This window comes from Silurus aristotelis (genome assembly GCF_946808225.1).
Source record: "Silurus aristotelis genome assembly, chromosome: 24".
Lineage (NCBI taxonomy): Eukaryota > Metazoa > Chordata > Actinopteri > Siluriformes > Siluridae > Silurus > Silurus aristotelis.
In genome coordinates, this window is record NC_139597.1 from 10,909,297 (window position 1) to 10,931,359 (window position 22,063).

The 22,063-nt window shown below is 36.5% G+C and overlaps 1 protein-coding gene and 1 long non-coding RNA gene across 5 annotated transcripts; one reads left to right on the forward strand and one right to left on the reverse strand.

The window, feature by feature from the left end:
* The first annotated feature begins 1,815 nt into the window (after nt 1–1,815).
* LOC310719236 lies at nt 1,816–3,772 on the forward strand. The gene is made up of 3 exons (XR_014531403.1): nt 1,816–1,882; nt 2,616–2,776; nt 2,888–3,772. It is a non-coding gene; the product is annotated as an uncharacterized lncRNA (long non-coding RNA).
* A 4,497-nt stretch (nt 3,773–8,269) lies between these two features.
* Nucleotides 8,270–15,356, reverse strand: nup50 (nucleoporin 50). 4 transcript variants are annotated; one of them, XM_083528581.1, is made up of 8 exons: nt 15,186–15,355; nt 14,650–14,725; nt 12,609–12,692; nt 11,970–12,156; nt 10,738–11,361; nt 10,081–10,168; nt 9,843–9,961; nt 8,270–9,175 (listed from the first exon to the last, which is right to left on the reverse strand). In XM_083528581.1, exons 2-8 carry the CDS (start codon nt 14,716–14,718, stop codon nt 8,976–8,978), a joined length of 1,371 nt encoding a protein of 456 aa, XP_083384707.1. In that variant the 5' UTR covers nt 14,719–14,725; nt 15,186–15,355; the 3' UTR covers nt 8,270–8,975. The 4 variants fall into 4 exon arrangements, with proteins under 4 accessions (XP_083384707.1, XP_083384708.1, XP_083384709.1 ...); XM_083528582.1 differs by having other exon boundaries at nt 10,081–10,165; nt 15,186–15,354; XM_083528583.1 differs by lacking the exon at nt 12,609–12,692 and having other exon boundaries at nt 15,186–15,356.
* Between the last annotated feature and the right edge of the window lie 6,707 nt (nt 15,357–22,063).

Below are 22,063 nucleotides of genomic sequence, written 5' to 3' on the forward strand. Positions count from 1 at the left end.
GCATTGCTGCTACCTCCATCTGGTCACAGGCCTCCTTCATGGCTTGGATGAGGGGTACCTCAGCCTGGAGACGGAGATCATATACCTTCCACCACCATGCCGAGAAAAACTCTTCTATAGGGTTGAGGAATGGAGAGTATGGTGGAAGATATAGGACGGTGAAATGTGGATGTTGCTGAAACCAGTTCTGAACCAGAGCAGAGCGGTGGAAAGACACATTGTCCCAGACAACAATGTATTGCATATGATTGATTTGATTTGCTGCTGTTATGTTGTGCAATCGGTCCAAGAATGTAAGTATGAGTGCTGTGTTGTAAGGGCCCATATGGGCATGGCGGTGGAGAACCCCATTCTGTGTAATGGCTGCACAGAGTGTTATATTACCCCCACGTTGCCCTGGGACATTGACTATAGCCCTGTGGCCAATGATGTTTCTTCCCCTCCTTCGTGTTCTCGACAGGTTGAACCAAGCCTCATCTACGTAAATGAACTCATGCTGGATCTCCTCTTCATCCATTCGTAAGAATCTCTGAAGAACAGTGTCATGCAAAATTGTGTAGTTTAGTGTAGATCTAGTATACATATTACAGTACAGTAAAAGATTATGAGACAGTTTGCAAGAACACACTGCTAAAGTGAATACATACCTCTGCATAATCATGCCGCAGTCGTTTCACCCTTTCGGAATTGCGCTCGAAAGACACTCGAATAAATTTGCTTCATTTGAAGATGTCTTTTTTTTTTTTAGGATGCGTGCCAGGGTTGATGTTGAGACCTGATGGATATTGTTGAAACTGGCATGGTTATTGACAATGTTAGCTTGGAGCTGATTGAGTGTTATAGCATTGTTGGCTAAAACCATGTTTACTATCTCCCTCTCTTGCTGTTCTGTGAACATAGGAGGCCTTCCCCCTTGTCGTTCCTGACCCTCAATCCTATGTGGAAAACAAAACAGTATACAATAATACAGTAATTTCACAGGAAAAGGTAACAGAAGTGCTGATCGTGCATAGAATACAGTACTGTGAGCAGTTACTGAAACCGTGCAGATGTTTTTGATATGATGATATTTTTACAATACCTATTTTCCAGTTGAAATGATCTTATCACACTTGCCACTGTGTATCGGCTTAGATTTGGCTGCACTCGCAGTCCAGCCTCCCTCAGTGTCAGGCCGTGGTTGACAACGTGTTCAACCAGTGTTGCGCGGATCTCGCGCATTTGTGTTGCGCATTTGTCAGATTCGGTCCTCTTTGAGCACCTTCTTGTCTTCCTCTTCCTCTACCTCTACCTCCAGCATGGCCTCCATCTCTTCCTCTTCCTCTGTTGATTCCTCCTCTATTGACTCCTCCTCCTCCCCTTCCTCCTCCTTCTTGTCCTCCTCCTCGTTCTCCTCGTTCTCCTCCTCGTTTTACTCTTTCTCTGACTCCTACCATTGTGCTTGAAGACCGATGAACTCACCTGCTGCTTTTTATAGTGCTTATACACCTGATTGGTGTGTCTGCAATTAAGCAAACAAGTGTTTGCACACCTGATGACTGTGTTGAACCAATTGGCTGGACGGTGCAGTAATTTGACAGTCAGTGCTTTGGTATTGCAAGGAGGTGACTTCATGATAGATTTTTGTGTGTAATGTATGTTAAGTGTGTTTAGTGTTTTTGCAAATCACTGTGTGTAGAGTTTTGCAACAAGTGTGAGGTTGACATTGTGCTTATAGTTGTGCAAATATGGGCTAATGTTTTGCCTCTTGAGTGTAAGGTTTTGCTAAAAGTGTACTACTTTTAATTTTAGTGTGTAAGCAATCCAAAAAAACTGTAAATACTAGCTAAAATATATACACAGATTGACGACACTAGATAAAGATATGTATAAGGGTCTTTCAGTAAGCGATTACCGTATTTTTCGGACTATAAGCCGCTACTTTTTTCCCGCGTTTTGAAACCCTGCGGCTTAAACAACGAAGCGGCTTATTTATGAATTTTTCCTGGGTTTTTCCAAGTTGCACAAACTTTAAGCCAAAAAACTGAGCGACATAACATTAGACCAATGAAATTTCCGAACGGAAACGAAAAAACCGCACCTCATCTGTGTTCTGAGCTGCACGGCATCGGGAGAAAAAAAGTTTTTTTTTTAAACGCACGACGATGCCAAAAGAAAAACTCCCGAGAGAAATAGTTGCGAAAGGAAGGAGGAAGACAGTGAACAATGACTTTCTTGGTAGGCTACTGTTTAGATACAAACCGTTTTAACGCGTTGAGTCTGGGTCATGGGAGAGCTCACTAACTCCAGTTGCAACAGAAATCATAGAAGCACAGACCGGTTTCCAAAACTATTTTTCTTGGCAACAGCGTTACGGGTTAGTCAAAGAAACCTAGAAATGAGCATCAGAAAATAATAAGGACATATTCCTCGGTCTTGCACACATGCAGTAATACCGGAAAATGCGGCGGCAGGCTATTCCCAAAATGCCGCTCTTCTCTTTTCAGGAGCTCTTGTCTTTCGTTAACCCTGTGTAAAGTTAATTAGTTTCAGTGTAGACACTGTATATTTATGTTCAAAATAAAAATCTTTGTCAAATTCAGTGGGTGTGGCTTATATATAGCTTTATAGTCCAGAAATTACGGTAAACTACTCATTAAAAGGTGTTGTTTAAAGCCCAGACCTCACAAGCTGCCGCTGATCTTTAATTCAAACCCATAATTCTCAACTGCTTAGTTGTATTTTGCTTTAAATCTGCTGTAGTCAAACTAGCATCGTTAAATGAATCTGTTATTATGTTGGTTTGACAAAGTCAGCAGTTAGCACAACATAAAAAAATAAACAGTGTTTGCTAGCAAGTGAGCTAACACTAAACGAATCCCTGTGTGTAACTTATCAAACTTCCGAGTCTAGACTGTTGGATCGACGTGTTAACCCGGTTGTATACCACGTGATTTGTGTCCACCACTTTCAGCACTTTCTCCTGTTTATCCAGTGCTTCCTTTTACATCAGACTCATGCACAATCACTAGAACCCTGAAATATTTTGTGCTGTGTAATTTGGGCCTGTAGTCCTCACACTGCTTATACACATGGTTGTAATCAACACAAAACTGTTTGCATCCTCACTTTAGTTATAAAGTAAATCTTCACTAAGAATTGAACTGGCACTAAGATGACACTTACAGGGTTGTGTCTGTGACTATGTGGCTAAATTCTTGTAGATTTTTTGTAATGCTTTGACTTTTTTCTACAGAAAGTCAATACTCGTGGTGTCAAACTCAATCATAGAGGGGGTTAAAATTGAATACTGGGTCTACTAATACTAATACTAAGCAGAGAACCAAACACTATTAACATATAATGGACAACAAAGCAGACAGAATATAGAAGAAAGTATAAAAATAAAGAATGTGTAAAAGCAGTAGATTCTGCTCTAATGCACGTCTGCCTGAGCAAGATGCTTGGCAGCGTTTCATGGCTGTCAGTTTATTAAGGTTTGGGGTTCAGTTCTGTCCTGGAGCAAATCTCAGAATAGAGTAAAGGTGTGCATCAGTGAGACGACACCTGTGTGTGTGCTTTTCTCTTTATAACAAAGAAAACTTTCTCACATTATGTACTTCCAAATATGCAGAATGATTGAACAGCCTGTAGGCGGAAATGGGTCATTGTTTCAGGAATAAAGTGTAGAAACTGTGCAGCGCCCACAGGGTCCCACTTTGCCAGTTATAATAAAAATATAAAATCACCTCACTGGCTGGATATAATGGATCCGTAGGCCTGGAAGTGACCTGGGGCTCTGAGTTTAACATGTCTAGTCTATACTGTTTTGTGAACTGTTTAGATACATTATAAATATACTCTCCCAGTCAAATTATTTATGTTCAGATTTTTTGCAAATAAATCCCTAATAGAACTAGAACCTTGTAGTAATTTGGTCTATTCATTCTCATAAATATTCTTTATTTATGACAGTATATGTTTTCATTTTCAAATAATGAATCAATCATCATACCATCATTTAAGAACTTTTTAATTTGAGGACTGCAGAATTGTTTGTGTCTTTATCACTGTATATTATATTGTAAAACATTAAACATACTGTATATTACTATACATTTAGCAGTGAGTTTAGCATTCATGCTAGCTAGCTAGATTAGATAGATAGTGAAAAACTAAAGATTATGATCATTATGATCATTATTATTATTATTATTATTATTATTATTATTATTATTATTGTGCATTATTAGTTTCATATTAAGACAGTGTTAGCTAAAATGTGCTAACCTGACAGGATCTGTGACAGAAGAAAGTTATTAATATTTAAAATCTCTCTGTCTTACTCAGTTAGCCAACATGTGTGAACTAGACAGGTTTTCTAAAAGAAATTATTTTTACATTAATTTTTAATGAATCATTAGTATACTAGCTGGCTGGCTTAAATACGCCAATGGACTGAATTTTAGTCCATCTGCGTATTTTTCTTGGCGACTAGCATTAGCCATGCAAATGAAGTTTTATGGATATCCCACATATCTGTCTGTATTTTTTTTTCTTGTGAATGCAACTGAATTGAACTGAAAGTTTTTAATTACAATGTTTTACAGGTGGATGTGTGTGTGTGTGTGTGTGTGTGTGTGTGTGTGTGTGTGTGTTTGAGTTGAAAAGCTGATGCTTTTATTTGTGTTTTTTTTAGAAGAAGCTTATTCAGGTACTTTATTTAGCTTACTTCTAAATATTTCTACAATTACAACTTTTTCTTTGTTTTGAATTGTAAATCATTATGCAAATTAGACCTCACCATGTTCTACTGAAGGCAATTTATGATCACAGACTGAGAAAATATGTAGCCCTCTGCCAGAGATGGTAAGTATGAAGTACAAATACTTTGTTACTGTACTTAAGTAGATATTTTTTGGTATTAGTACATTCTTTTTTTTGACAACTTTTTACTTTCACTCATTACTTTTTAATTATTTTTTTTTTACACAAATATCTACTTTCCACTTCTTCTACATTTTTAAACCAGGCTCATTACTCGTTGTTTTAATCTATTTGACGACATGATCAATATTTTTTCTTCTCAATGCGTGCCATTTTTAGCCAATGAACCTGAATACATTCATTAGGTAACAAAATGTTTGATTATTTTGTAGCAATATTATAATATGATGTGAGGTCCAGTTATTCGCGTTATTTCTGATCCTTAAATTTCTTAGGTGTTCACTTATTACCTTCTTTCCCCCGCTGTGAGGAACAAAACCGAACAACACCTGTGTAATCCAGGCTTAAACACAGTTACTATTATTTCCTGTGACCCAATAGAATAGAATATACCCCTGATTATATAAGCTTGGTTTATATTATATATAGACAAACCATGTTGTGAAAAATCCCCCAAAAGACACCAGTCTATCATTATCACTGTTTGTCTTAATAATAATAATAATCATAATCATAATCAATAATAATAATAAACATTTTAATTATTATTATTATATACAACACATTTGTTCATGCATATTCTGTGCACTCACATGCAGGTTGTTCCTTCAGTTTTACAAACCAGAATGCAGTAGGACAGATGTTTGTTGAACAGCTGTTTAGCTCCATCTTGTGTCTGGATCAGTGTTATGAGCAGCTATAAGCAATGAGTATAGCATGGATATGTATCGGATCATGGATTCATTTTAAACAGTTTTGCTCAGAAATCTGTTGTTTCCACCTTTAATCTTTAAGGTTTTATAAAACCATGGTGTAATTCAGTTTATTATCAGTTTTCTTTTTGCAGCAAACATGTCACAAAAAAACAAACTTTTTGTAAAAAAAAAGAAATATATATATATATATATATATATATATATATATATATATATATATATATATATATATATATATATATATATATATATATATAGTATTAATTTATTTTTTATTTATTTATTTTTAATTTATTAACATGGCATTCATAATAGCATTTGCATATGTACTGAAGTAAATGCTCCTTTGGTAATATTGGAAAGTGCTGGAGTCTTGGTGTAAACAGTGTCTGATTTTAAATGGGTTTCCAGTAGGAACTAACCAAAGAATGATAGAGATGATAGTTTTACAACTAATGCAACATTGATTTAGGAATATTTGTGTCTAGAATATAAGGTCTTACCAGTTTAATGTTAACAACACTATCTCTGTTAGGCCATTCAGCAATGATCTACACTATATGGATAAAAGTATTGGGACACCTGACGTTTCCAGCTATATATGGTTCTTCCCCAATTATCAATCATGCTCCAAACCACATTTGTTTTATGTGGGTTGGAGACACACAACTGTCTTTGCACGTTGTGGCATACCTTTTTTCCTTGCGTTGAACTAGGACACCCAAACCAAACAGTCAGCAGAATGAAGATATGTTTAACATGTGTTGGAACAAAATATTATGAGTGGCCTGCTACAGAGCTCTGACCTCAACCTGACTGAATACCTCTGGGATGAATTAGAATGCTAAGTGCACCCCAGACCTCCTCACCTCACATCACTACCTGCCTTTACTAACAGCTTTGTTGCTAAATGAGCACAAATCTCTACCACACACTCCAAAATCAAGTGGAACATCTTCCCAAAAAAGTGGGTTACTATAACAGCAAATTGTGGATTAAGTGTTGATCGGGAGGATCAGAAAGCACAACACAATCTAATGGTCAGGTGTCCACAACTTTTGTCTATTTAATGTCTTGATCTTGATTTTTGATCTTGAAAAACATTTGATAAAATCTGTTAATTTCCCTTATTGATGAAACAATTGTGAAAGAGTAATATATAATCACACTGTCATAAATTTTTTTCTTGAGCATGTTTTTCCTTCCCATTATTTCTTCTGGCTTCAGTTTCCATCAGGAAATTTTGACCACTACATATCTATTGTTAAACGAGCTACACTCTGCTGCACTGCTTGTGTGTAGAACTTCCCATAAGCCAAACTTGAGTCCAGCATGAAGAGAACCAGTGTGTGGCTTAATCTTGACTTGCATCATGGCAATTTTAATCAACAACCTAGTTTGCGAGTTAAAAGAAAGAATCTGACAGTATAGAATTACAGCACCATTGGGCACAAGGATTATTGGGTTCTGTTAAACCCAATTTATCACATATTTTTAGGTTTACCAGCTCAGATATAGCAGATTTAGCTTATGGACAGCCTGTGAATTGTGATAGAAAAAAAAGCACGAAGTTCATAAACCCTGGCTACAAGTTGTATGTGTTTTGTGTCTTTGTGCACGAGCAATAGGAATGAAGATCATCTGTTCTTGTCTTTTACCCCAATTGAATTTGCTGCACCAGCATAATTCACATTAAATACTCATTCTGTTATTTAATAAGTGCACGAAGCTTGCACAATCCGAAACTGGGCGCTATAAGCGTTCCTGTCTTATTAGCTTCATTAATCACACAGCTCCAGTGCCAATCTAAAAAAACTAACTTTGCTTTTTAAATATTTCCTGACTAATTGACTATTTGCAGGACGTGGGAACATATTTGTTTTATTTGGCTGACTAGCAGCGTCTCTGGAGTCAAAATTAGCAATATAAAATTAAGACGTGCAACACCAAGCAATTAGTTTTGCTATCGAGTTCCTTATTGAATATGTTTTTTTGATGAATATTTGTATCGTTGAGGGCGTTTTCTGTGGCCAAGTTCAAAGGTTGCATGCAAAGTAGCAAATATTCAAATACAGCATGGCTTTATATATATTGTATTTCAAGATCTTATGAGAATCTACACAATGAGTTCATTATGAAAAGAGGGTTTCTGCAGGGTTTCACAAAGTCAAATTACGACCTTTTTGAGACAATTAAGAATGAAATTTAAGACCTACATCACGACATAAAAAACACACAAACATGTTAGCAACTGGCCTTAACCAAACCATTAATACATTTCTCAAACCAAATATCACTAAACCTGCACTTCCCTGTATCTGAAAAATAAAATCCATTTTTGTGTGATACAATCCAAGAGAGATTCGTGCCAAAAAAACAGAAAGCTGTTTGGATGTTGGTCTCATTTGTAGTCATGATAAAATTATATTTGGACTGGCGACAGAATGAAGTACAACACCATGAAAACAAAACAGTCTAAAGGGCAGCAGAAGCATTTCAATGAACATCAGAGGTAGCGTTACCAGGACATTGGAGAATCAAGATCCGTTTTAAATTTACATACGACCTAAAACAACAAATTGACCTTTTAAGGCCCAACATTTTATTTTTACATTTTAGCAAACACCTTGGGCAAAACATAAAAACAAATACTTTATTTAGGCCTCAAACAAGCTAAAACATTAACATCTAGTTGCCTGCATGCCTCCAATCAATTAACTGTCAAAAAAGAAATACTTAAAAGTTTAAGAAAATAAAGGTTTCTTTGTAGTTTATAAATTTCCCACACACTTTTATTCTCTTTCTAGGAAGAAGAGGCATTTGGAGAGGTCAAACACAATCCAATTCCTCCCTAAATTAACTTTCCCTTTTATTATGAAGGTCCGAAGTACAAAGCTGAACTCCAATTCATATTGTAAATCTAATTTATGTAATCTGCACACATTCATGGATGTATAAAAAGAGACTCCTCAGCTTCACCCCTTATTTGTTTAGTAATAGCAGCAAAATGAAAAACCTGATGGAATGTTCAGAATGCAGGCGTTTTACAGCCTGTATCTTCACTTCACTTTAAGGTATGTAAAATTCAAAAGCAACCATCGAATTAAAACCAGCATTTATGCATAAAGATTTCACAGTATCTGATCAAATTTGTTGCCAATGCTCACAAAGGGTGTGTGCTGGCATGCAGGTCAAGACTGCTCAAAAGATAAACGTGAGTCAGGTGAGTGATGGCATACAGTCGTGCAAACCACATTCAGGCAATAGATGATGTACGTTTTTTTTATGGTGGGGGCACAGGGCATGGGGAGTCCGTGAGATGGAGAAAAGAGCTTATGCTTTCTTCTCCAGCAGAAGTTTGTGTAGTTCGTCAGCATCCTCTGGCGTTTTAACACGGATCAGCATTGGTACAGGAGTGCTGGGGTTCTTGTCGTCCACAGGGGGATTTGGCATGCAGACCACCATGACGTTGTTTTTCCCTGTCCGTGTGCACGGCATGGAGGAGTGAACCATGATATTCAACAGGATGTTTCCTAGAAAGAAACGTATTTTGGTCAATTTTTTGCTCCGTTTCACATAATTAATGCTGCCTTATTACTAAATTTTTTTTTTTTTTTGGAAGGCTCAGCTATGCTATACAGTCAGTCACATGTTTAGGCCATGTCTGTGCCTAGTTGGTTAGTTTGCTGGTAATTAAATGTCCATGATTTTTAATTAGGGGGAAAAAAATCAATAAGAAGAATCTTAAGTTCTCTGCTAGAAGAGGAAAAGCAGAAGTGGAATACAAAAATGGCTACATTTCTTTCAAACTCCACCAGGGGGACTTACTGTCCCTGAATTTTAGATAAATACTGGTAACACCCACCACACACTCTCACAGTTATAATCACAAGTGCCTTAGAGAAACTGCTATAGACACAAACACAGACACTAGATAGATAGATAGATAGAGATAGATAGAGATAGATAGAGATAGATAGATAGATAGATAGATAGATAGATAGATAGATAGATAGATAGATAGATAGATAGATAGATAGATAGATAGATAGATAGATAGATAGATAGATAGATAGATAGATAGGATTATTTCAAACAGGTACCATTTGTATTATTTACTGTGAGAAATGATTGACACTTTTGTTTACGTGTTAAATTATAGAAGAGGATTTCATGTTTATTTGATCAGTAGTGTTTTACCTAGGTTTGTGTCCGCACGCACTAGGAGCTGCAGCTTGCCCTCTGTAACCAGTTTCAAATGCAGTGTTCCAACTCCTTTCTCTTTAAACTCGTTTTCCTTCTTATAGAACAGTTTACACCTGTAATATGTAGACATGTAAATATCATAGCAATATGAAGTGTATTCAAATAAACTTGAATGTGATGCTTAAAAAAAAAAAAAAAAAAAAAAAAAAAAAGAGAGAGTGAAGTAAACTACTTTTTAGAGTAAAAAGCATCTTTCTCCTTGACTTCTTTTACTACCGGTACTGGCGGCTCATCTGATTCTTCATCGGTGCTGTGCTCTGTGGGGAAGGGCAACAGGAAAACATTACACACTGCAGAGTGTATTCCTTCTGCTGGATTTTTTTTACACTTATTATTTACTTAAATTATTACACTTTGCTAGGAGATAATCATATTTTTTAAATGAAGTAGACATAAGAAATAACAGAAATTACCTACATTTACCATTATTTATGTTAACCTAAGAAATACCAGTTACTAATTAAAAGTTTATTCACTGTAATAGGGCTACAAGGCAGCAGCCGTCTGATCAGAAACATAAATGATGGTTAATAAAATCTAGCTGGATATCATTTCATGTAAATAATGGTGCATAATTGATAATAAGCTCATTTACTGATGAATATCAGTAAAAACTACATATTCTGATCTGCTGTCTGGTATGCACTAGTGCCTGTTTTGATACAAGAATCTAAGTTAGTATTGATCACATGCTGACTGCAGACATGCTTTAAAACCACCAGGCATTTACCGATGTCTAACCGATCTCTCACACACACACACACACACACACACACACACACACATCACAACTCCCATTGTATAGTTTCACCCAGTTCCTAGTGTGTACCTGCTTGGCGTTTGCTGGCTGCTTCAGTCTTGGCCGCATTGAAAGAGAAGGTGCCTGTAGAAGTGCTGGTGCTTGCTGCACCAAACACAGACGTGGCAGAAGAGGAGGTGGGAGAAAACGAAAACCCGGAAGCTCCTGCAGACTTGATCGAGCTAAGCACAGAGTTGTCTACCTTCTGGCCAAAGTTGAAAGAAACTCCTGGAGGAATGGCGCTTTTCTCAGGAGCAACAATGTCCTTGTTCTTCGTAAAGGAGAACACTGCAGGAGCAGCCGATGTAACATTACTGCTGGAAGAGAACGATGGTGTGTTTCTGGTGGCGTTTGCCTGTTTCTCCTGCTGCGCCCCTGCTGCTGCGCCAATGCCGTAGTTGCTCTCAATGGTGCCCAGGTGCCGCTCATAGTCGCGAAAGATGGGGTTGAGATCGCACAGCGGGTTGTCATTCACGTGCTTGGTGATCCAGTCACGCACAGAGCAGTTGAGAGCTGTAAGCTGCCGGTTGTACTCCTTACTGGTACTGCCTCCTCCAGAGATAGTGGGCAGGCTGGGGGCGGAGCCGTTGGCTATGCCGTCACCACTGTTTAAGGGGGAGGACGAGGAGGCTGGGCCATTGGATGATGTGGTGCCTGAGGGAAGAGGAGGGACAGTGAGTGTGAGTGCACTGAATAATGGTGATGCATTTGCACCCAACAAGAAAGCGAGAAGATGGCAGAGGGACGTGTAGGAGTAAATGCCGGTCCTATCTCCCTCTCACTTTCTCTGATAGATATGTTAAGCTACTCCTCCACAAGAAAAAGGCTTAAAAAGCCCACTTTGTAACATCACTCAGCTCAACATAAGTTTGTGCACACAATCCAACTGCTCAGTCTTCAACATTTACCGGCATATGAGCCTTAAATATATTTCTTAAACTTTTGAGCTCACTTTTAGTTTACTTATAATATTCCTACTATCACAGATCTTATTCATTTTCTTAATTATACTCATTGTATAATTATAAGACCAATGAACATTGCAAATTCACGACACATGCTCACATGACACATTTCCATCAGGACTGCATATTTAACTATCTAATAACGACCTGCTTCAAGAATTATATTATACATGAATATATATTCAAAACACAGACACACACACACACACACACACACACACACACACACACACACACACACACACACACACACACACACACACACACACACACACACACACACACACACACGCTCACCGGTGTTCGTCTTGGCAGTGTCAGGGGAGTTAAAACCGCCAAATGTTGGAGTGACTGATGGAGCACTGCCATTGGTCAAAGAGATGGATTTAAATCCAGCCCCATTCCCAGACATGGAGAAAGTTGCTGCAGCCGCTGGGGCCGGACAGAAACCCTTAAAGCTTTTAAACGCTCCTCCGCTCTCTCCCTGAGGCAAAAACACAAAGTTCATTTTTAATTAATCTTCCAGCCCCATACCCTAAATGAACAAGTCCCACTAGACCTTCTACATATACTAAACACAGACTACAGCATACTAATATCCATATGATACAATAATTAATACCTATTAAAATACAATTTAAAAGTAATTACTGAAATGAATTACAAAAACCAAGATAACCTACGCCTCCACTAAAAGACAGCTGGAGGTTTATGTTGCCATTTCATTTATATACAGCTGTTCTCTGTAAAAATGAAACATCATTCCTCCAGGACCAGGGTGTTACATAAAACAACACAACTAAGAAAAACTATGTTTACATAATAAATACTGCACATGATTGTTATTTAGTGGCTAAATATTAACCAGTAAATAAAGATATATAATAGCCTCACAGAGTCTGATGAACAGTCTCAGAAACACAGTATATGGTTTACCTCTGTGCCAAGATTTCGACGCTTGGCTTTCTTAATAGCCCGGTTTTTCATCACTTCCTCACTTGCAATTGAAAATGTTCCTGCCTAATGAAGAGAATTAAAATTAAGTAAATATGGATACTGCAAATTGATTTTTGTTGTAAAACAAATAATAATTAAATAAATAAAAAATATTAATTATAAAAATGACTGGTATACCCAAAACTATTATTACATTATAGGAAATGGTCCTGATCAGCAGCGTAAGTCCAGGATTATTGAAATGAACAGAATAGTTCACATATATTCAGCATCAGGCTGTTCAGTTAGCAGTGAATGTGTCTGGATTCAGTTGTGTTCAATATTCAGCACAAGTCTAGACATCCTGAGAAAGAAGAGCCACCTTTTCACTTGTGGCTGCTCTAAAGTACCCGTGATGGTTTCTGCCCAGAGTTTTGCTCTAACTGGCACTGGGCAAGTGTGTAACTGCGAAACAGATTGTAATGCAGCCTAATTTATTATTCATTTTACAAACCAGTGGATTTGTCTGCCAGTACGAACATTTTTGATGATCAAAGTCGGACAGTGCAGGAGAAATGTTTATTATTGCCACAGTAAAGTGTCAGTGGGTGCTGGTGGCACAGCTGCATGTGAACAGGATAATCCAGTCTAGTGGTAAAGGTACATTGCTTGCACTAAGCTTCATCTTTAGGAATCCATATAATCCTAATTGTGAGTCTTGCAATTATGAATATTGCAGATCACCCACAGTGTTAAAGCACAGCCAACACTCTAAGCAAGGAATTTTAATCAAGCCCTGCATTTTGCAATCATGTGATTGTAAAAGTTTGTAGTTTGATGGTTAATCGACTATAAAAACTACAAGCGATTTCTCTATGTGCTTGTATGGCTAAATGGGGAAAAAAGCTGTAAGCAGAAAATGGGCTTTGTGCATCCACAATTAGCTAAAAAATTTTTTATATTAATTCAGTAACATTAAATTCATAATCGCTACAATAAAGAACACAGTCTAATATTCTGCTCATTAGTTTTGCTGCGTGCTGAAATCATAATGGTCACCGAATTTGCATTCACTGCCTCGACAGTGCAAAGGAAGTTCAAAAGATAATGCTGGGTTTCTCATTACACAAATAAATACCCACAAACAAACGCAGAACAATGGAGACAGGAAACACGAAAACACTGCAAACGTTCCAAAGTTCAAGTTTGTTTAAATCTGACCTGCGTATTAGCGGCGCAATAAAGACGAGTGACTGAGGAGATCCACACGTCACAAAGTGACCTCTTTAGGAAATACGCCATAAAGAACGCCTGATTATTGCCCCAGTTTATACAACGCAAAATAACATAAAATTCACACTTAAAAAAAAGCTGCCTGGTTCATAGTATCACGTACACATGTGCAGATTGTATGGGTTGTCGCCATTTTCACTGTAACTACTCGAAAAAATAAAGTAAGAAAATCACACGCTGAAAGTCTGGTGTGACCGAGGCTTTAGACTGATTGTTTTTTTTTCTGTTTCATGTTTGCTTTTACTCTGCAGGTCTAAGATTTGCATCAAGCTTGACTTGGATGTAAATAAACCAATTACTCATCATCTCAACTAAATGTTTGTTCATATTCTGCTCTTATGCTGCTGGTTTGTTATATAGTGATTAAGCAGCCAATGGGCTTCATAGGGCTTTTTCAAAAGCGGAAACATTCATCCACTGTATTTCCTGAGGTATTTCTCTATACCTGTGCTGAACACAGCAGCTGATACAAAAAGAAAAAAAATGAAAGCTACAGTGGTGAATGGCAGTTAATATAAAAATGAAGCTGTGTGTGATTTTATTTCCCATTGGGATGAATACAGTATCTATCCATCCATCCATCCATCCAGCTGTCGTTCTTTCTTTCACGTTACAGTGCTTTTCCAAATACTGCATCATATATGAATATCCACTTTGAGAAATTTCCAGAACTGACGCAAAATCTTTTTCATGTGTTCCAGAGGAGCACTAAAACTTCTCCACATGTCTCATAATTCTGTGCTCTTACCTCTTCTCCTTCATCCTCCTGATCCCAGTTCCGGTCTGTCAGCTCTTTTTCAGCAATTCGCTTCGCCATTATAGATCTTTTCGAAGATATATTAAACACAATAAAAGAAAGTGTGTCAAATTAGCTTGTTTCCACAAGCTGTAATAAATCAGTCTGGGAAAACCACTTGTAATTTAAAGAGTATATGCACTTGAATGAGACGTCACATAGAACCCAGACGTCACATCTACTCCACATTACAGCTACCTTGCCGCCGCTTTAGCATGCTAGCTAGCCAAGCTAACCTGCCCGCCCGGCTTGTGGGGATTATTCACTATTTACATCGAAAAATGTCGGGTTCTCCTCTACCCGTGCTGTGCTTGACATCTACACTCTCTGTGGTCATTTATGGGGGAAATAAAATAATCCGGTCATCGTGTTTAATCGCGTGACTAGTATGCTAACTGTTAACTAGCGTCACGGTACAACACTATCAGCCTCACGGAGAAGTAAAATGAGTTTATCCGTGAACATGAAACATATAGACGTATACACACCTTTTTCTTCGACAAGTCACAAAAATATTAAGAAACTATCCCGTAGTATGGAACCGGGCGACTAAGTTGTGCTGTTGCAGGTCTTTAGAAGAACAACCGGCAGCTTCCCTGAGCACACGCCGCCATTTTAGAAAAACGGGATATTCGCGCGTCGTGCAGAAATAGTACGCATGCGCAAATAAGTCGAGCTGAGGTTGGGAGATGTCGTTCCCAGCACTCCTGGGTAAGACTACATTCAAAAAGGCGTCAGATTTGTATTTATTTATTTTATTATTTGTTAGTTTGTTTGTTTGCTTGATTTTATTTTATTTATTTATTTATTTATTTTTACAAATAAAGCTGATTATCAGCTACTGTCACTGGAAATAGTATTAAATATTAAATAACGTAGATTAACAACAACAAAAAAGACTTTATTTTCCAATAATGTTTATTGCCATCATATTGTGTTTGTTAAAAAAATAAATCTGTAAAAATAAGAAAAAAAAAATACATTGTAATTTTCACAGAAAACATTTATTCCATTTATCAAACACCCTCAAATCAAATCTCTCATCAAGATCAACTTTAAATGCATTCAATATTAAATAACTTAGATTTACATTCAGGCCGAAAACAAATTTGTTTCCAATTGTGTTTATTTATAAGCAATAATCATAATCGATGTTTTTTCAAAACATGTGTAAAGAAAGGACGAATAAAATAGATATATTTTAATTTTCACAGGTTTTTAAAATATATAAAAAGGGCCTCTATGGTGTCTGTATATACAGTGTGAGTATAAGGTATATGTGACATCCTGTCTGAACTAATACATCTCTAGTTTTTCATGTGTTATCATCAAATAATGTGTTCAACCACACTAATCACATTGTATTAAAAAAAATTATTTATAAATTAACCCCAATATTATCTGCCATCAGTTACCTTTTAGACTGGGGGTATTTGAAAAAGTTTTATATACAAACAGCCTTGAATGGGAACACTTCTCTCTAAAAAAGATTTAAGACTTTATCATTTTACAAGCAAAATGGTTTAAAAATCTTTCCACCCCAATGTGCACCTGCTTCAGTTAAATACAGTATGTGCAGAATTAAACACATTCAAAAGCAAGCCCTCGTGGACTCAATCTTCTAGCCTGATTGTGAAGCTTCACTTTTGGGGATCTCATTAAAAAAAAAACACTATGCTGAATAACAAATGGCTGTGTTCCAAACGTTCAGGATCCCTTGTTGTGGTGCCAACTCAGGAACAGGTGCTGTAGAAAGTAGGAAGTGAGCTCCAGGCCGTGGTCGACCACAGGAAAAGTCTGACCAGCTGGCCAGGAATGTGCACAGAGGGATCAAGTCTTCTGTAAGAGACAAAAGACAGAGGAAAGTATGAGTGTTTTATTTTTCATTAAAAACTAAAACTGAAATAAGAATGTTAACATTTAAAGTAATCAACTGTGGTAAAAAATCACAGCATAAATACTGAATAATAGCAACATTATACAGTGAAGGTTGTGTGTGTGTGTGTCTTACCTTAGAATAGATGAACTCTAGATTACAGTTATTTACTGATTGTAATTGCAAACACAATGTTTTTAGCATCAATAGAACATAATTGAGCACAATAAGAAAGAATGAAGCTAAAAGCAGCTTCTTACGTTATCTGATGGTTATATATTTTGCTTTAATAACAACCTAATTTATAAGCTAGCATATTAAAACCTTAATAAATAATATATGTATGTGCTGTGATAGTGTTATTACGTACTTCCCTTTCAGAATAGTCACTTGAACATTACATGTGAATAATGGCATGTTTAAGATACTTCACATGTTGGTTTACATTATTTTCTATATTCATTTTTGGTTTTTCAAAAAGCACCTTGACATTATTTTTCACAATACTTCTATAATCACAAGACATGATCAAATCTGAAATATATGGATGTTTTTTTTTTTTTGCCTATACTTGCAATAAGATTAACAAACAATGAATGTGACTTTGCACATTAGAGTACACCAAGAGGAAAAAAGCTGTGTTCTGTCTATTGAAATGATTTCTTTTGTATTCAAAATGATTCTTACAAAGAAAAAAATTGAGCCACATAATTTCCATTTTCCCCATGATCATGTTGAATATGATCATAATTGAGCTGTGTGCAGAACACTATCATCTCTGAGCGACACATCTCATTATGCCTTAACCGTATTTTAAAACCACTACAATTCTTTATAAATGTCACTTTTGCTGATGTAAGTGGTATTCACCCGAGTGAGTTTTCTCATTGTGTATACAGCAGCGGATCACAGCAACGGCCACTGAGGTGTATAAAAGAGAGCTGACGAGCAAAATGGAGACTCTTTCAACAAAGTGGCAAAATGGAGGCCTCGTCTAATTCACGCTGAGGACGACACAGCTGGACCACGGAATAATTATTAAGAATAGGAGGATGATAAAAGAAAAATAACAAGGAGAGCATTTAGACTCGTTCTAATGGAGAGTCTTTGGGCTTACACACAATTACACATGGGTCACAGCTGTAACATTCTTTACATGCAAGGAGATTGATTTCAGATTTTTGGCCTGAATTCCATTACAGAGGTTCTATACAGAGTCATTCAGCCTTACTGATGCAATTGATGACTGTTCACAGTTACATAAGTGACTTCACCGCTATTTGAACAGGCCCATTTGTTTGGCTAGTCTAGTTCAAACAACCAGCCATGTCAGCTCCTCTTATGACTGAAAATGTAATCATTTTGAACTCCTCTGTACCCGTAGTAGCACCGCTTCGCCTTCACTTGAATCCGAAACATCGTGTTAATCCTTGTTCTTTTTTTTTCTTCTAATTAAATCACGGAGCCACGATTATAATTTTTCTGCCTGCATTTCTAATTGCAGATCTGCTCACAAGACATGCTTAAATGTCAATCAGGCACCACAGATAAGTGAAACCCTAATTATGCACAATTAGTTAACTGTCATATGGAGTAATTACAGGAGTGAATGGACAAATTAAGAGGAAATTTAATTGGCCGTTCTTAATAAGGCAGAATGTACGTTATCTGTCTGCGTGCACTTTGGCACGGCCCTGCAAACGTTTCGGTTTGTTATATGAAGCTTTATTAAGTATTCATTTTTAAACATTATATAAATATGGTTATTTCTTTCGGTTAATATTTGAAGGGTATTCGAGAATGTGTAGCCGCCGTGATTTCGGATGATCTATGAAGCTCTTTCATAAGGCAACTAATACGAAGTGCAATCATTTCCATTAAAAATGAAACAGTCTGTTATAATGTGTAGTATAATATACAGAATGGGAACCAGACGCTTGTGTAGTAATATAGGCTGGGTTGTGCTTATTAATAAGTTTAAAGATGTATAGACGCCACACAGAAAAAAAAAATTAGACCAATCCCTGTTGCTTCATAGTGTCATAACAGTGCAAGGCTCTGCACATTTATTGAAAACAGTTTTATTTATAGCAGTAAAACGTTTAATGTGTTTAACGTTTCTTCTTTAAAATGAGTCTCATAAATGGCCAAATATTCGACGTTATGATATTTATAATAATAATATTACCATGATATCCAGTTACTGTATACTGTACACTGATGATATACTGCTAATGTATATGATGATAACTTTTATAGCTCCATATATCACACACTGTTCAGTCAGATGTGTGAGACAGAAAAGCTACTTTTTTGCTCATATTTTCATTTATTTTTGTTGATGACTTGTTGCTGGTTACCTAACAATATTTAATTTCTGTCAGTTTTAAGTTCTATTACAAAAACAATAGTTTACTTCTTTCTTTTTTTTCCCCAAGTGACTTTTTCTTTTCTTTTTTTGTTTTTTTTAAAATGGTACTTGCTTCATTCAAACACCATGTGGGTGAATTGGCATTAAATTTATTTCCTTTGTGAATGTTTAATGTTTTCTATGTTAATTGAATGACACATTTTAGAACAATGACCGGAAAAATAAATGATTTTAACACAAATAGGAAAGATGACAGTTGTACAATTAATAGAAATGGAAAAATAAAAATAGAAAGCTCTGATATTGTGTTAGGTTTGTTTCATAGTGTACTATTGTTTCATCCATGAGTATAGAGAGACTTGATTAGTCAGGGTTGGAATGGTTTTGTAGACAGCATGTTTTTTTTTTAAATGCAATAATCAGTCAGTCAAAAACAAAAGAAAATCAGTCAAATGCCTTCTAGTGGCTGCTTTTGGTAGTAAAAGGGCTTCAATAAATCAGCTTTATTCGTCTGGATTTCCTCTGACACACAAGTACCAGCTGAGTGATTATGGTCACTTCACTAATGTGAAAAAGATGTTAGATAACAGTGTATGAGTTTTTAATCTGAAACTATTGGAATTATGGGAGGTAATCATTCTTATTCTTCATGTCCTGGTGGCAAAATATTGTGTTGAAGCTATTTCACAGGCTGGTCACAAGTCCATGAGTTTACTCAATAAAAGGAATTAAAGTCTCTAAAAACAGATGAAAGATTTTATTTCAATGATAATCTTGTCATTTCACTGTCTACTGCGTTAGCTATATATTGTGGAAATGACAATAAAAGCTTCTTGACTTGACTTAATACTTCATTACTGTACTTAAGTAGATGTTTCTGGTATCATTACTTTACTTTACTATTTCTTTTTTTTGGAAATCATTTTACTTAAAAAAAATTTTGTACACAAAAATCTGTACTTTCTACTTCTGACATTTTTAAACCAGACTCGTTACTTTAGTTATAATCTATTTGGTGACATGATCAATATTGTTACTTCTCATTGCCCACCGTTTTGAGCCCATCAACCTATTTTTTGTCATTGAGCGGCTTTTTCAATCTACCACTTGTGTATCATTTCAGCACACACCACTGATAAAGGCTAGTTCACGAAGCTCACAATGAGCAGGCAGAAGGCAACAAGAAGTATGGGGTTAACGGGGATGAGACAGAGGGAGTACATGTCAGAGCCCATACCTCTTTACTTTAACTTAAGTGAAAAGTGTAGTCAATACTTCAGATTTTACCAGAGTCTTTTAAAACACGAGTATCTGTACTTCTACATGAGTGAATGATGTTTGTACTTTTGCCATCTCTGATTATATATATAATGAGGTACTGTACTTTTAAGTCTTAAAGGAACTATTTGTCATTACTAGAGCCCTCTACTGTACGCAAAGAGAATTGCAATGGGAAGATCTCAAACTTTCCTAACCAACCCTATCAAAACTGCTCATTGAGTAAATCTCTGAGCAACTGTGTTCTGACTGAGGAAAAAGAGTATTTTTAAGCCAGAAGGATAATGTTTGTTGTTTGAAAATATTGCAAATATTTTTAATAATAAATTATATTTGTGCATTAGATTGGAAAAAAAAAGTGTAAAAAGTGATTCAAAGTACTCCCGAATTCAAAACATTTGTATTTGCTTTATAATACATGAACATTTTTGGAGAGTGTTATGTACGGATGTCAACAGGCTTTGAGAAGTCGGACGTTAGAGAATGCCAACATTTGATTCACATGGCTAAGCCAGCATGCAAAGCTGATGCTAATGCTAATCTTGATTGAAAGTTTAACCTATGCAAGCTAAATAGCAGTCAGCATCTGCAGAGCATGTACAACAATATTTTGAAATGTTTTATTTCTTCTACACCGCAGCAAAGATTACATTTTTTATCGAGTACAGAACTTCATGTAATACACACAACAAAGTAAGCAGTTCCTGTTGTCACTTGTATAAGACTGTAGAAAGGAGATTACTCATAATCATACACTCGGGTGCTCATGATAGTTCTCATTTTCCAGTGTTTGTAATGTTTTAATGGTTTATAATCACACTCTTGATATCACCCAAATGGGGTTCACCTTTTGAGTCTGGTTCCTTTCAAGGTTTCTTCATCATAAAATCTAAGGGAGTTTTTCCTTGCCACAGTCATGCCAGGCTTGCTCATCAGGAATATATATATATATATATATATATATATATATATATATATATATATATATATATATATATATATATATATATATATATATATATATATATACAGAATGTACAGTAAGGTATATATAGATACACATAAATAAATATAAATAAATAAAATAGTGCAGATGCATGTAAAGCACAATATATATAAAAATAAGTATTTGTACACCCTGCTATTTTGCAAGTTCTCCGACTTAGAAGTCATGGAGGGGTCTGAAATTGTCATCGTAGGTGCATGTACACTGTGAGAGACATAATCTAAAAAAAAAAATCCAGAAATCACAATGTATGATTTTTTAACTATTTATTTGTATGATACAGCTGCAAATAAGTATTCGAACACCTGAGAAAGTCAATGGTAATATTTGGTACAGGAGCCTTTGTTTGCAATTACAGAGGTCAAACGTTTCCTGTAGTTTTTCACCAGGTTTGCACACACTGCAGGAGGGATTTTGGCCCACTCCTCCACACAGATCTTCTCTAGATCAGTCAGGTTTCTGGCCTGTCGCTGAGAAACACGAAGTTTGAGCTCCCTCCAAAGATTCTCTATTGGGTTTAGGTCTGGGGACTGGCTAGGCCATGCCAGAACCTTGATATGCTTCTTACAGAGCCTTGGTTATCCTGGCTGTGTGCTTCAGGTCATTGTCATGTTGGAAGACCCAGCCTCGACCCATCTTCAATGCTCTAACTGGGGGAAGGAGGTTGTTCGCCAAAATCTCGCAATACATGGCCCCGGTCATCCTCTCCTTAATACAGTGCAGTCGCCCTGTCCCATGAGCAGAAAAACACCCCCAAAGCATGATGTTACCACCCCCATGCTTCACAGTAGGGAGGGTGTTCTTGGGATGGTACTCATCATTCTTCTTCCTCCAA